The 14,277-nt window shown below is 37.7% G+C and overlaps 1 protein-coding gene across 1 annotated transcript in view; it reads right to left on the reverse strand.

Moving 5' to 3' along the window:
• Positions 1-346: 346 nt before the first annotated feature.
• Positions 347-14,277, reverse strand: part of DPYD (dihydropyrimidine dehydrogenase) — an 851,480-nt gene continuing 837,549 nt past the window's right edge. Inside the window, exons 22-23 of the mRNA XM_042997970.1 lie at positions 4,366-4,506; positions 347-1,818 (exon numbers count right to left, since the gene is read on the reverse strand). Of these exons, the coding sequence (XP_042853904.1) occupies positions 1,645-1,818; positions 4,366-4,506 (315 nt within the window). The 3' untranslated portion in view covers positions 347-1,644. The remainder of the gene's footprint in view (positions 1,819-4,365; positions 4,507-14,277) is intronic.

The raw sequence follows: 14,277 nt of genomic DNA on the forward strand, positions 1-14,277 counted from the left end.
CCAACTAAGGGATACTATTAAGTGACACTGATTTTTGTTACAGTGAAGATGCTAGGTTGCCATTTCTCATTTATCTCTGCCCATGAACCACTGCAAGAACCCTGACCTGTGCCCAGTGAAAGATGCCTTTTGGCAGAGTGGAATTAAACTCAGTAGGAAAACCTGGATCAAGAGGACTGGAAATGAAACACTTAAATAACTGTACTGTCATTACCCTCATTAGCTTTGAACTAGCATTATATACACACTTGGATGGAATTCACTGTAGGATTAATCAAAAACTTCACCTCAAAATCTAAATAGTTGACATGATGTTGTACTTGCAAATGAGGCAGCAAAAGACCATGTTGTTTAAGATGCTTTATGATATTTTATTTGATATTACTCAATCATGTAGATTTTGTGGTAAATGTGCATTTCTAAAAGTGCATAATCAAACATTTATTTTTCTAGGTCTTACATTTTCCATAGAAATATACCACAGATTGTTACTTAAAGATATGTTACTTATGGATTCATATTGAAATATACCACAAAAAAGAGATAAATGAATTTATATGATGCTATTTGTTGATTATGAAAATAGAGAAATACAAAAATATTGGCAATAACAGAAAATATATATTTCTTTTTATTTGATTACCTTTTAAAAAATTAAACACTAAAATAGAGAGTAGTCAAATAGGCTTTCCACTTAATATATATTACCAATACTATATTTTTCACTCTTGAATAATGAAGCACATGGCCCACTGCTGTATAATTTGGTCTTTGTTCAAACATTAATTGCTATAATCATGAAGGCTACTATTAGAAGCAGACAGAGCAGATCTGTGCACAGCAAAAGAGTAGCTTTAACCAGAATTCCATCCTAATATCTTGTTTTGTTAGGAACATAGTTTAAATATTTAAAGAAGAATATCATGTTGATTCATTGGTAGAGTTTGAACACCCACCTCAGGCTTGAATGGTGACTAGCAGAGTGATTTGAATGATTACTAAATACTATCACTTTGAGGTTCTAGCCCCCCACAAAGAAGCTATTTTTAACAAAGGGGACTTAAAAAAGTTTTGCAAATCCTCTTTGGCTTTCTTCTCCTGCCACGGTAAATAATCATTTGACTTTCTTCATTTGTGCTTTATGGAGCTAATTACATTTGCTTAGAAACAGGGTTAAAATTAAATGTAATTTTTAATTATAAAATGTTTCCTTGGAAACATTTTCTTGTAAGTTAAATGGTACTTTGTTCTAAAATACTTAATTTCACTTACAATTAGAAATCAAAGACAGAGCACAGCACCAGGCTATTTGGAAATACTGCATTAATTGCCACAAAAAAGTTACTATTTTTCAAAATGGACAACTGATGGTGAATGTCCAATTAACTGCTATGCAGTTATTTAGCAAGTATTCTCACAGGAGAATTATTCCATTTTATGGCCATTAATTGCATGGCCACTGGCAGTAGACATTTTTCAAAATTTGGAAATTTATTTAGAAATTACATTATTCACTCAGAAATTTTTTTTTTTGAAATTATGTACTTGTTTCAATTTAGAAAGAGCTGAACATAATGATCACAGTTAAAAAGATCAGCATACTAGGTGACCTCAAAGTTCCATGCAACTGTTTCACAAATCACCTTAACACACCAGATTATTCACAGCTAAGGGCAAGCCTCTCTTTGGTTCATAAGGTGTTGTCCTGGAAACCATTTTGATGCAGTCGATAATAGGGCAGACGCTGAGACACAGGGTACAGCCCGTACAGGAGTCAGTAATGGTGGGCAGGTGGGTTTCAGGATCAAACTGTATAGCCTGCAAATGGAAATAAAGAGTATTGCTGTCACTGACCAAAAAGGTCAAGAACGCCCCCCTTTTGGCATCAACGTTTTTCTCCACCGCAGTAGAGCGGAGCTTGGAGACAACGACGCCCAGCACTGCGTGCAACTATAGCAACAGTTGAGGTGCCAGAGGGAAAACAACAACAACAACAACAACAACAACAACAGCAACGGCACAATAGAAAGGAAATCCTTTTAAATTAGAAATACATTGTTTAAAATTCCTTGGAGACATTTTTCTTGTGTTGCGTGAGGGAACTATTTCATACCAGTAAGTCTCTAGTTTCCTTTGTTCTGAGCAGAGCTCGGGTCCTTCCAGTCCTATCAGGATGGGGTGTCTGCTACCTGAGGACGGTGGGGTGCTTTCTCTCCTCATGCTCCTCGCTCTCGACAGGGAAAAACGGTCACTGTCAGATGGAGCAATGAATGTATTTGTTTGGATTTCAAATTATGCATATAGTTTTTAGAAGAAAATAGGAGTTAAAAAAAAAAGTTAGCTTAAGAGCCAGTTTTGAGGTTTGAGGATTTCCAAGTAAACAATTCCTTGATTCTGACTTTTGTCCTGTTTCATATAAAACGTGTTATCATCCAATTCAAAATAACTTTTTTTTGTTAAAAAAAAATTTCCTTCCCCCAATTGAAGCTACTTGTAACTGTAATTGTTTCCTCTTTTACGCACATAAAAGACAAATGGTTTCATTAGAGTAAATTATGTCAGACTGCTTAATATAAAAAAAAAAGGCTGATCTTTAAGGAAACAACCATATTATATCTGAAGAAGTGACAAACCATAAGAAACTTTGTTCACATAAATTGTTGTCATTTTTAAAAATAAAACAACATCTTGGATGACTGTGTGAATGAGTAAAAACTATTTCTCTTCCTTATGTACCCTTTTATAAATAGAAACTCAAGAAGCAATTGAAAATAAAATAATGCTTATCTTAAAAATTTCATACTTAAAAATTTGCAGACATAAAACTTTATAATCAGTTGAAGACTTTTTCTGTTTTTTTTTTAAATCTTCTTGAGACAGAAGAGTCAAAGGAGTACTTAAAAACTTTTTAAAGCAAAACTGTGATTTTTTTCTCATTAATAAGGGTTTGGGGGGGGGTTGGTTTTATTTTTGACATTGGACCAAGGCTAGAATTTTACGGTAGGAGTCATAACTTCTTTTCTTTTTAAATTTTTTTAAAGTTCATTTATTTTTTTTGAGAGAGAGACACAGACAGAGAGAGAGAGAGAGAGAGAGAGACAGAGAGAGCATGAACAGGGGAGGGGCAGAGAGAGAGGGAGAGAGAGAGAATCCCAAGCAGGCCCTGCACTATCAGCATTGAGCCCAACTCGGGGCTCAAACCCACTAACCGTGAAATAGTGACCTGAGCTGAAATCAAGAGTCAGACACTTACCTAAGCCACCCACGTGCCCCTGTAACTTCTAAGAATGGAGATACTAGAGAACTGCTATGATTTTGGTGACAGGACTTATTAACTCATCTCTGATTGGTTAATTAGAGGAAAGCCAAGATGAAAGTCAGTGTGATAGGATTAGCATTTCCAAAATAACTGTTAGAGACACCTTTCAGCTATATTAAAAAAAGTGAGATGTTGAGTAAAAATTTGGCATAGAGCTAATGTCAAATTAAAGAGGAAGATTTTTTAAAAATTTCAATATGTCTGTCATATCTCTTAATTAGGTGGTCAGAAGAATATGCACAATCCCACCACGAGCAACATGGGATCTTCCTCCAGGCTGAGAAGTTTAATAAACTTCAATTTTTAAAAATAGTCCATTTTATCTATCTTCAAAATTCCATTAATCATCTTTAAATGTATTATTTTACTTTACTTCTTCATAGCTTGAAAAGCGTAATGAAAACAATATTATTCTGTAGTTGTGAGACTGAAGACAGCTGAATCCCTACTTTTCCTGTGTCACCCCCTGGCAGCTTCTCAGATGAAGGGTGAGGAACTGGGATGAATCCATGGCTACCGCATGTGATAAGAATACAACTTGCTGGCTTCTCCAGCCACAAAGGAATTCCCAGTCCCAACGCCTGGCCTGATGGGAAAGTGCTCTTTCTTTCTTACGGTAGTAGAAGCCCAGTCAATACTGGACAGAAGAGAATTCTCTTTTGGTAGAAAGAATCAAGTCCTTTCAGGGTGATGGCAATAAATGGTAATTCCTTTCCCTTCCCTCTGTATTAAAGCACAATGCTTCCTAATGTGCGTGATTGTGTGGATTTCTCTTTGGGTTGGATTTTTCCATCCAGTTTTATGGGTAATAAAATATTTTAAAAAAAAACACTGTACATTGAATGGTGGCACAGTTAGTATAAGTTATGACTTTCCTTTGAAAAAAATTACTATGCCCAGAGGGCGAGGGGACAGACATACCATTGCTGAGGAACAGTATCGGGCACGTCTGGTCTGAATTGCACACCTAGCAACAGAAGATGCTTTCCGCTAAAAAACCAGAAGAAACATGCCTCACAGCATCCTAATTACAGTAGAATTCTTACCTGGTAGCCAGAGTCATTACAGGTCATGTAGCATTTGCCACAGTTGATACACATTTCTTCATCGATCATGGCCACAACTTGCTCGAGGTGGCTCAGTTCCCCAAAAGTTCCAAGGTACTGCAGTGCTTTTCCAATTACATCCTAAAACATAGGCACTGAATTACTTACAGTGTTCATTGTAAAACATTGCCATGTAATAATTACTATCAGTCCAGAGTTCTCTGTTGTTGGGTTTTTTTAGTGTTTATTTTATTTTTGAGAGAGACAGAACATGAGCAGGGGAGAGGCAGAGAGAGAGGGAGACACAGAATCCGAAGCAGGCTCCAGGCTCTGAGCTGTCAGCACAGAGCCCGACACAGGGCTCGAACTCACAAACCGTGAGATCATGACCTGAGCCAAGATCAGATGCTTAACCAACCGAGCCACCAGATGCCCCAGTTTTTTTTTTTTTTTCAATATATAATGTTGCATTATGTAACTTAGGAGGCTTTCAGTAGTATAGTTCTTGTAGTTAATGCTTTTCATAATGGTAGCTTAAAAATTTTTGTCTTCTGAAAGATAGGCAAAATGTGTGTGTGTGTGTGTGTGTGTGTGTGTGTGTGTGTGTGTGTATCCAGCTTAGAAACACAAGACCTAATTGGCTGCTTTCCATAGGATTTCTACCAGATGATCTAAAACAGTGTTTCTGCGGACAGAAGAAATGACACCCTTTTCAGTGGTTGTAGCTTACCTTTTTCCAATTTTGAACTTTGAAGGATGCAGAAGTAATAAAAAGCGCAACAGGGTAACACACTTAAACTAGAAAACTTTAGATTGGTAGGAATGAGGGGAATAAAAATGTGAATGCTATGCATTTGTATCACTGCATTTGGATTCCAGATTTTCATTTAGAAAAGTGCTTTGATAGCATACCCACCTGTCATGTCTTGAAGAGTATATTTCATTATTTAAAAATTCTAATTTATGTTAATTAATTAGATGCATCTAATAGCTAAATAAGATGCTGCTCTTTTACTTTTAAAGAACTAGGATTTTCTTCATTCACCGCTGACGATTTTTCATGTGGTTACACATTGCTTTGTTCTTCATATTAATTGGAAGTGTGCTTAATATGTGAAGCACAGAAGATGTTTCATCAACAATAAGAAATACTTTCTTTCATAAACAAAAACAGAAGGATGTAACAATGTTTGTCAAATTAGTATGCTGTTAACATTTTCTGCTTTTGTCTTTAACTTTTTACCAAGAGAATATTTTGTTCGAATTCAAGGTCCACATTCAAGGAGGTCTGACTCTTAAAGCAATCTTCCTATATTCTCTTTGGCATTTTATTTTCTGTTCTTCTCTTTATGACCCTGGTTACCCTCATTTTACTTTTTTCTCCATTTCAAGCTCTAAATGACAATATGCACATGACTTGGAGTTTTCAAACCGAAACAAGGTTTACATTATAATATGTACTTCATTTGTTCATCTCTCTAGGAGTAAGATGATAGAAAATTTACAAGACTCTTCACTATTTTCTTTTCAATGTGTTGAAGATATAATTTCAACTGTACTGCAGTCTGTCTGTAGGTGGGCACTTGATGTCCAAATCAATATCTCTATTCAGAATCACTCTCACAAACTCAAGATCTACATTTGTCAGCTTCACGACAGGCATTGTTACTAGAAATTGGTAACACAGATTCTCCACTCACTAAACTTATCATCAACACTGCAAAACTGGGTCTTCCTTCTGACTTCCTTCATTTAAAAAAAAAATTTTTTTTAATGTTTATTTTTGACAGAGAAAGAGAGACAGAGCATGAGTGGGGGAGGGGCAGAGAGAGAGGGAGACACAGAATCTAAAGCAGGCTCCAGGCTCTGAGCTGTCAGCACAGAGCCCGACGTGGCGCTCGAACTCACAAACCGTGAGATCATGATCTGGGCCGAAGTCGGACACTCAACCAACTGAGCCATATAGGTGCCCCGTGACTTCCTTCATTTTGTCAACAGTGGTAGGACTTTCCCAATCACGGAGGCTTGAAATTTGAGGGTGCAATCTACTCCAACTTCTCCTTCCTCCAGCATCTCATCTGTGGTCAAGTCTTGTGAGTTCTGGATCTGCAATATCTTTTGAATCTTCTTTCCAAGTCGGCTACAATCTGGAACCATTGCTCATTAGTTTCCTGTTACCTCTAATGCAGTTAAGAGCCTATGTGATGAGTCTCATGCTCATAGTCTTCCATTGCCATTCCACCCTATGCAATGTTGTCATCTTAATCCAGGCTGTACAGCATGGACTCAATTTCTCACTACCTTACTCAAAAATCTGTTATGTTAAATACAGTCTCACATTTAAGTCTGGCATTTAAGGCTTTCTAACAATGTCTTTTTTGGTCTTATTTATCGCTTCCAAATACCACGTGTTTCAGCTACACTGAACACACCTGTCAATGGACTCCTCTGGAACCTAATTTTATGTTGAGGGTATCTGTCTAGGATACCCTTCCTTCTCATCTCCATTTTGAAAACTCCTATCCATCCTCCAAAGACATCTGACATGCCACTACTTCATGAAGATTTCCTCAATCCTTCTTTTGCCTTTCCCAACCAAATTGAAGATGTAATCTCTTTGTCTCTTCCTCTTTTTCCTTCATCTCCTCCTTTCCCCCTGACCTCTCTTTCTCCCCTCCCCATCTTTATATTTCCCCTAGTGACCTATAGCATTTTATCTATTATACGGGACCAATGATAGCAGACAACTTTTGAGTTCTTTCTATGTATCAGACCAATGCCATGATTTTTAAAAAAATTTTTTTTTTAACGTTTATTTATTTTTGAGACAGAGACAGAGCATGAACGGGGGAGGGTCAGAGAGAGGGAGACACAGAATCTGAAACAGGCTCCAGGCTCTGAGCTGTCAGCACAGAGCCCGACGTGGGGCTCGAACTCACGGACCGTGAGATCATGACCTGAGCCAAAGTCGGCCGCTTAACTGACTAAGCCACCCAGGCACCCCTACCAATGCCATGATTTTAAAACACTGTCTCATTTAAACCTCAACACATTTTATACGTGATGCAGTGAATCAGATTTAAGGTACAAAATTAAGTGAATAATGAAGCAGGGATTCAGAACAGTGCTGCATGACTTCAAATTCTATGGTCATAAGCGCTGCTATGCTGACTCATCCGCTATTTCTCTATTTAGCAAATTCTACTTCATGTTGTAGATAGTTTCTATATTTAGCTTCCTATATGCAATCTCTTAGCAGGCTTTAATTCATCTTTGTGTCTCCTGTGGCATATCTTGCTCCTGCAGATCACTGAAACATAATGGGTACTCAAATATCTGTTAAAATAAATATAGCTTTCATTTATTTATGTGCTAAATATACAGTGTAATATTAGGCACATAGTTGTATGGGTTAATAGATACTTGTTGATTTACTAAACATTTTTATTAGCATGAGAATCAAAATAGATTTGAGCACTTATTTTAAAAAAGTATTTTTTTAAATGTCTATTTATTTTTCTGAGAGAGACACAGTGCAAGTGGAGGAGGGGGACAGAGAGAGGGAGACACAGAATCAGAAGCAGGCTCCAGGCTCTGATCTGTTAGCACAGAGCCCAATGTGGGGCTCGAACCCACCAACCGTGAGATCATGACCTGAGCCAAAATTGGACATTTAAGCTACTGAGCCACCCAGGTGCCCCTGAGCACTTCTTTAAATGCAAAATAATCATAGTCAAAGTATCTGGACATGTTGAATATTTTCTAATAATGTTTTAAGGTAGTAAGTACATAAGGTCACTCGCCAGCTATAAAGCTATTTACATGTGATAGAAAATAATTTTTTCAATCTAGGAAATAAATCAAAAATTTCTTTGTTTCATTGAATCAGATCACAGCTTGACTGAAATCACCAAAAAATATTCAAACAATGATTAAACAGGAAATTCCCTAGACAGTCATCAAAACCTTGAAGGCTTATTCAAAAGAAACAATGTATATTTTAAAAGATTTTATTTTAAGAGGCAAGTTCACATTCTGTGTATAGTAAATATACCTTCTTCTCTACATTGGAGATTTGCTGTTGTGATTTATTAAAACCTTATGCTTAATGTAAAACTAAATAAAATAAGGTCCTTGGAGCCTCTAAATTTTATCAGCACATGGTGTTATGTAGTCTTCATAGTTCTTAAGACATTGTATATAGTTTTTTAATCTGGAAGAGGTTAGAACAATGATAACTATCATAAATTATTTTGGAAAGAATAGCAAAGAAAATGAATTACCATACCATGTGCCTGAAAAGGTGGACATTGTTTAAAACCCAAAGCTTCCATTTGGTACTGCCAGCTTATGAGTATCTTTGAATACACATCTGGAATTTGGAGTTCACTGAAAGACACATATAATCAGTAAAGGACATATGGCTGTTCTACTCCTCCCTGGACACACACCTACATTCATTATTCCAAGCAGGGTATGCATATACAAAGGTCAAGCAATCTGCTATAGCCATCCCTGATTAGTGGAAATGTTTATGTGTGAATATGCATACGGAGAAAGTGATGCCAAATTCTTTAAAGTATAGGTGACACGTTTGATTTAAATTAAGTGTTCCCAAAATTAACATTGTGAAGGATTATAGAATTCCAGAATCACGTCTTTGTCAGTTAATTATTTCTTTGGGATCATCAAAAGTATTTTTAAAAACTGGATCAGTCTGGGGGTGCCTGGGTGGCTCAGTCGGTTAGGAGTTTGACTCTTGATTTCCCTGAGTCGGGCTCCGCATTGACAGTGCAGAGACTGCTTGGGATTCCCTCTCACCCTCTCTCTCTGCCTGCCCCTCTCCTACTCACATACTGTCTCAAAATAAATAAATAAACATTTAAAAAAGCCTAAATCAGTCAATATTTCTGTTTGATATAAATTTTAGGACCAAAGGGTGAGGAACTAGAGGCCCCCAATCCTATCCTTGCTGTATCATCCTCAATTTATTATGCTTGGCATAAATCTGTTAGTTTTCCCCTAGTTTTTATTGGTGATTGAAGTACTTTCAAGTTGCGATTGTTATCTGGCCTGTTAACTGTTTTTCCTAGCTTTAAGTCTTCTACACATCTGATTAACATACTTTCTCCAAACCTGTCAAGAGTGCCATTCAAAGGCCAGGACCAGGACAACAGTGTTGTGGACAATCCTATGGCTTCAGTCTGAAAGGGATCCAATATTTAAATTATTTGGGTGTAGCTGTTTAATCATCTTATCCTTATCTGTACCATAACCAATGTCACAGGTTCTTATCTTTTACTCCAAGTTCACACTACTTGCCTAATAAAGCTATCAAAATAGGAAATGAGATGGTATGGTACATTCTCAATGAATTTATGCTGATTCTTAATAACTTCTTTCTTTACTAACTCTCTCAAGTTGAAAGTTTAATGATCTTTGGAGACTTTCACTGGAGTCAGACCTCCAGCATTCTCGTCTACTTCTACCTTTTCCCTACCACATCCACCTTTTCCTTTTCTAAAGAACCTGAGGCAACATTTATTTTTCAGCAGTGTGATACAGCAATATCATACAAAGATGCTTTCAAACATAGAGCATGCAATTTATTTTTGATACCCTCTGAGCTGGGAAGCAGGGAGGGGGTCTGTGCAGTGAGAAAAGGAAATCTTGAGTTTATATTCAGCAGAACTCTGATAACTGAGGGCTTAGCATGAATATGCTGAGATGGGAGGTCAGAGACAGAGCATAAGCTTGGAAATAAAGTTGTAGATTGGTGGGGAAGGTGAGTGAAAAAAGTAATCGAGAGATGAGACAGAAGCAAGCGAGAATCCGGGAACTGAAATGGGGCAAAGAAGGAGTGGGAGGGGCTCGTGAGTGGGAGAGACAGATGAGTGAGGCTTGGGTGTAACCATGGTTGGCTTAGTACAGAAGGGTACTCTAATCACTGTATTCTTTTTATGTAGGTAGCTCAGGCTTTAAAGTAGCAAGTTCATGCCAGACATTTTGGGTTTAAATTCCATGAAGCTAATGTGATGTGCTTTTACTATATCCTTTCCTATCTTGGGCTTCACCTCTCAAATATATTTTCCCTACCTTTTCAGTTCTAAGAGCATTCTCTATGGGGATGCTAGAAAGATAATAGGAATTGAACACTTCTCACTAATTGTAAGTTAACAGTATACCATCTGCTCTAAGTAGTGGGTGTATTTTCTTTTCCTTTCTCAAAAACTTTTAATAGACCAAATACATTTTCTTTTTTCCTAATACTTTTTTTGAAATTCAGATAATTTGAGGCTTTGGTACTTCTGAAACATCCTTAATCCTTGATGCCACTGTTTTATGATCATCATTGGTAATGTGATCTTTATTTTCTCATACGACCATTCGCTATTGAATTATCTAAATGCTTGACTCTTTTCTTACTCGTTGGGAAACTGAGTGATTATGTCGTCAACTTTCTATTTGACAGCTTCTCATTCTTCTTGATCCATCCTCAAGTTAGAGTCACCAACTGTGGGATTTTTTTCTATTGTTTTGTCTGAACTTCCTGAAATGGGATGTACTAAAGGTGGGACATACATGTATGTCCAAGCTGAGTTCCTCTCTGTGGCCTAATGAACTCTAGGATGATATGGGATGGTTACTTTCCTTCAAGACTCTTTTAGCTGCCACTTTCCCCAAACGGATTTTTATAAGGAGCCAGAAATAAGCCAATGCAGCAAGACCCCTCATGGCTTCTCTCTCTTCTGTGGGATTAAATTTCCAACAAGGCAATTCAATAATTTTTCAGATGTTTTGCCTTTAGTGGAGTGGGATTTTCATCTGAAGTCTGTAAAGGCTTACATCGCTCCTCTATCTTGCCTGTCCATATTAACCATCTGGTTATGAGGTCTCTGATGTAGTCCCAGGATAACATTTCTGTTTTCCTTTCATTTCACTCTCCTGCAGCTGCTTCCTCCATGCTTCACTTTCAGGTTTGTGGATTTCAATGCACGTGTATATCTTTTTGACATACACTGCTCCTCCCCCAGCCCTTCAATTAGACCTATTTATTCCAAACACGATACACCTTTCCATAGTCATATTCCACCCAGGAAGCACATTGCAAAACATCCCCATAAGATGTAAGAGATGATATTTACCAAATAAGGTCCATTTCTCTTAAAGTTCAGTTCAATAATTTTCCACCGGCTATTTGTTGGTATAGAGACAACCGAGAAGGTTAATGTTACCCCATTGCATTTTTATGGTATCTTCTGACAATTGCTGGGATAGTCCTCCACTATTTCTCTTCCTGCGCCATCTCTTTTATGCTCTGTAGTATCTAATACAGTCTTACAGTTTTATCTGAGTACTTTTCTCCTTTCTCTCACAATTCAATTGAAATAATAAACCACTCGATCAGGCTGACTGGTCTCCTGCCAACACTGTCTTGCCAGTCTTATGAGATGCAGTCCATCTCTTACTAGAAGCAGCAGGAAGAAGAGATGAAAACATCGCTAGTGCCCCTAAACCATTCATTTTCCTACCCAGAAATTCAAAGACGTTAGAGATACATTCCTGGCTTCATAAGGAGAATGAGAATTCATTCTCATATATATCAACAGAAGTGGGAAGCATTCGGGGGACTTTATAAGTCTTGGCAGACTCTCAAATCTCTGTTATATGCTGCCTGGGAATAAAGCACGTTTCTCATTTAGCTGGGCCAAATGTGCACACTGTCGCTTTGGTTCTCGGTGAGGAGACAAAACTGTCTCCTATTCGGTTTCCTTTCTCTGGCACAAGTGAACCTGTGGAACGTGTCAGGAGCTTCTTCGGAAAGTCCTGGTTCACCTTTTAGAAGGAGACCTTTATACCTGCTGCAGGAGGCCAGCTCTTTTTCTTACTTTATCTCCGATTCTTCTCCTTCAATCTTCCAGCACTATTTCTGACTACCCTCTTCTTCAGAATCCTTTCATTTCTGTTTCTTTCATAAAATTGGCAGCTCTATAATGTGGTGATATATATATATATATATATATATACATATATATATATATATGTATATATATGGTAAATGCTGTGTCATTATGAAATGGAAGTCGAAATGTGGGGTTGCTAAAAAGGAAATCAACTGGATGCCAGCCAGGTCGACCTTAGGGCCTCAGACCACTCCCTGGTATAGGACTGAGGGCCTTTGAGGCTATTTTTAGCTTCTGAGGGGGGCAAGGAGAAGCTGGATAGCATGTTGCTAGCGAACACTTTGGGTTCTCAAGAACCCCGTAGTCACAGTGTAACACTGGGAATAACCAACTGATGCTCTAGCTGACATTGTCAGCAGCTTAATCAGTACATCCCTTTGCCCTTTTATATCATGCTAAGACTGATCAAGAAAACTGGATTATTTTACTCAGTATTGCCTCTCAGTTTGGTCCTTTCTATGAATTCCTACTGAAAAAAAGAATGGGTTTACCAGTCAGACCCTACTACCTGGTTGATTCAGGGATTGTGTATTGGATTTAAGGTCCCATGGCTGTATTTTATTCCCAACATGTATAGATACTATACTTTTCAAACGCACTGATTTGCTTGAAATACCGCCTTCCTTCTTTTTTTTTTTTCTTTTGTGAGAGACACAGAAGACAGTGTTTAAGGGCCAGGTTCTAGAGCCAGACTTCAGAATCACATCTTGGTTTTGATGTCTTCCTAGCTGTTTGACCTTGTGCAAGTTATTTAACCTGCTTATCAGTTACTTAATCAGTAAAATGGGAAAAACAGGGAACCTGATAGGGTTACTGTGAGAATTAAATGAGTCAATTCTCAAGCATGTAGAACCGTGCCTGAAACCTCATAAGTACTCAATAAATATTAGCTTTTATTATTAATTCTCTGCTTAATTAACACTAATTTATTAAACTCCATGTTAAATATCACCATCTCTGTGAAGCTTTCCACAATTACCCGAGGCAGAACTAATCCCTTTCACTCCTCTGTGTTCCCAGAGCATTTTGTACATATTTGATTGAACTGTAAATAATTTTTAACATGTGTCTTTTTCCCTTGTTAGACTATGAGCTCCATAAGGATAGATGTCTTTCTTTTTAAAATTCATGTTGTATTCCTAGTTTCTAGCACAATTCCTGGATTGCAATGAGTGCATAGCAAATACATGTTAGTGCTACATCTCCACCGAGATTGGGGAAATTCCTGTGCCTTGGATCGTGCTTTTTACAGCTTTGGATATAAACTCGGCCCATAGCACACTGCTGGTCACATAGCAAATACTCAATAAATACTTACTGATGGACTGATATTGAAACCGCCTACCTCTGAGGCAACAGACCATTAAATCTTATCTGAGGCATTTGAAGGAAAAAAGAACAAAAGATGAGATCTATTGAGCATGGCTTGCTTAGAAATAATATTGTCACACTCATAACCAGGGAAGATGGGGTAGATTAGAAACTTGAATGCATGACTGAAAAACTTGTTCAGACAAGAGGGGCTTAGTTAACTTTGTGGGGCACTGGGGCTCTTTCTGTAGCAGATGGGGAATAATATACTATGCTAGCTGAGAGGATAAACAAAGCAGTGTCATGGAGTTTAAACTATTGAACAGAGGAATCTATAAAGAGGCCAGCAGACAGGAGGGAAGAAACAAGCTAAAATAAACAGATGGGTGGACAGAGAAAACATTAAGCATGATAACAGATAGCCCAGTCCCTCCAGGAAAAAGGGAAGAAGGAAAAAATGGTATGTCAAGAACAGAAGAAGCACCTTAGGGAAAATGTAAGAGCAATGAAAGCAACAGAGGGAAGTATACAGCGTGCCTGGGTATGTGTGGTAGTATAAAACAATAAAAACACAAGAAGCAATGTCTGATTCATATTCACAGAGATGGCTCTTAAAGGGAACGTGGCTGTTAATTTC

Source organism: Panthera tigris, chromosome C1 (assembly GCF_018350195.1).
Source record: "Panthera tigris isolate Pti1 chromosome C1, P.tigris_Pti1_mat1.1, whole genome shotgun sequence".
NCBI lineage: Eukaryota > Metazoa > Chordata > Mammalia > Carnivora > Felidae > Panthera > Panthera tigris.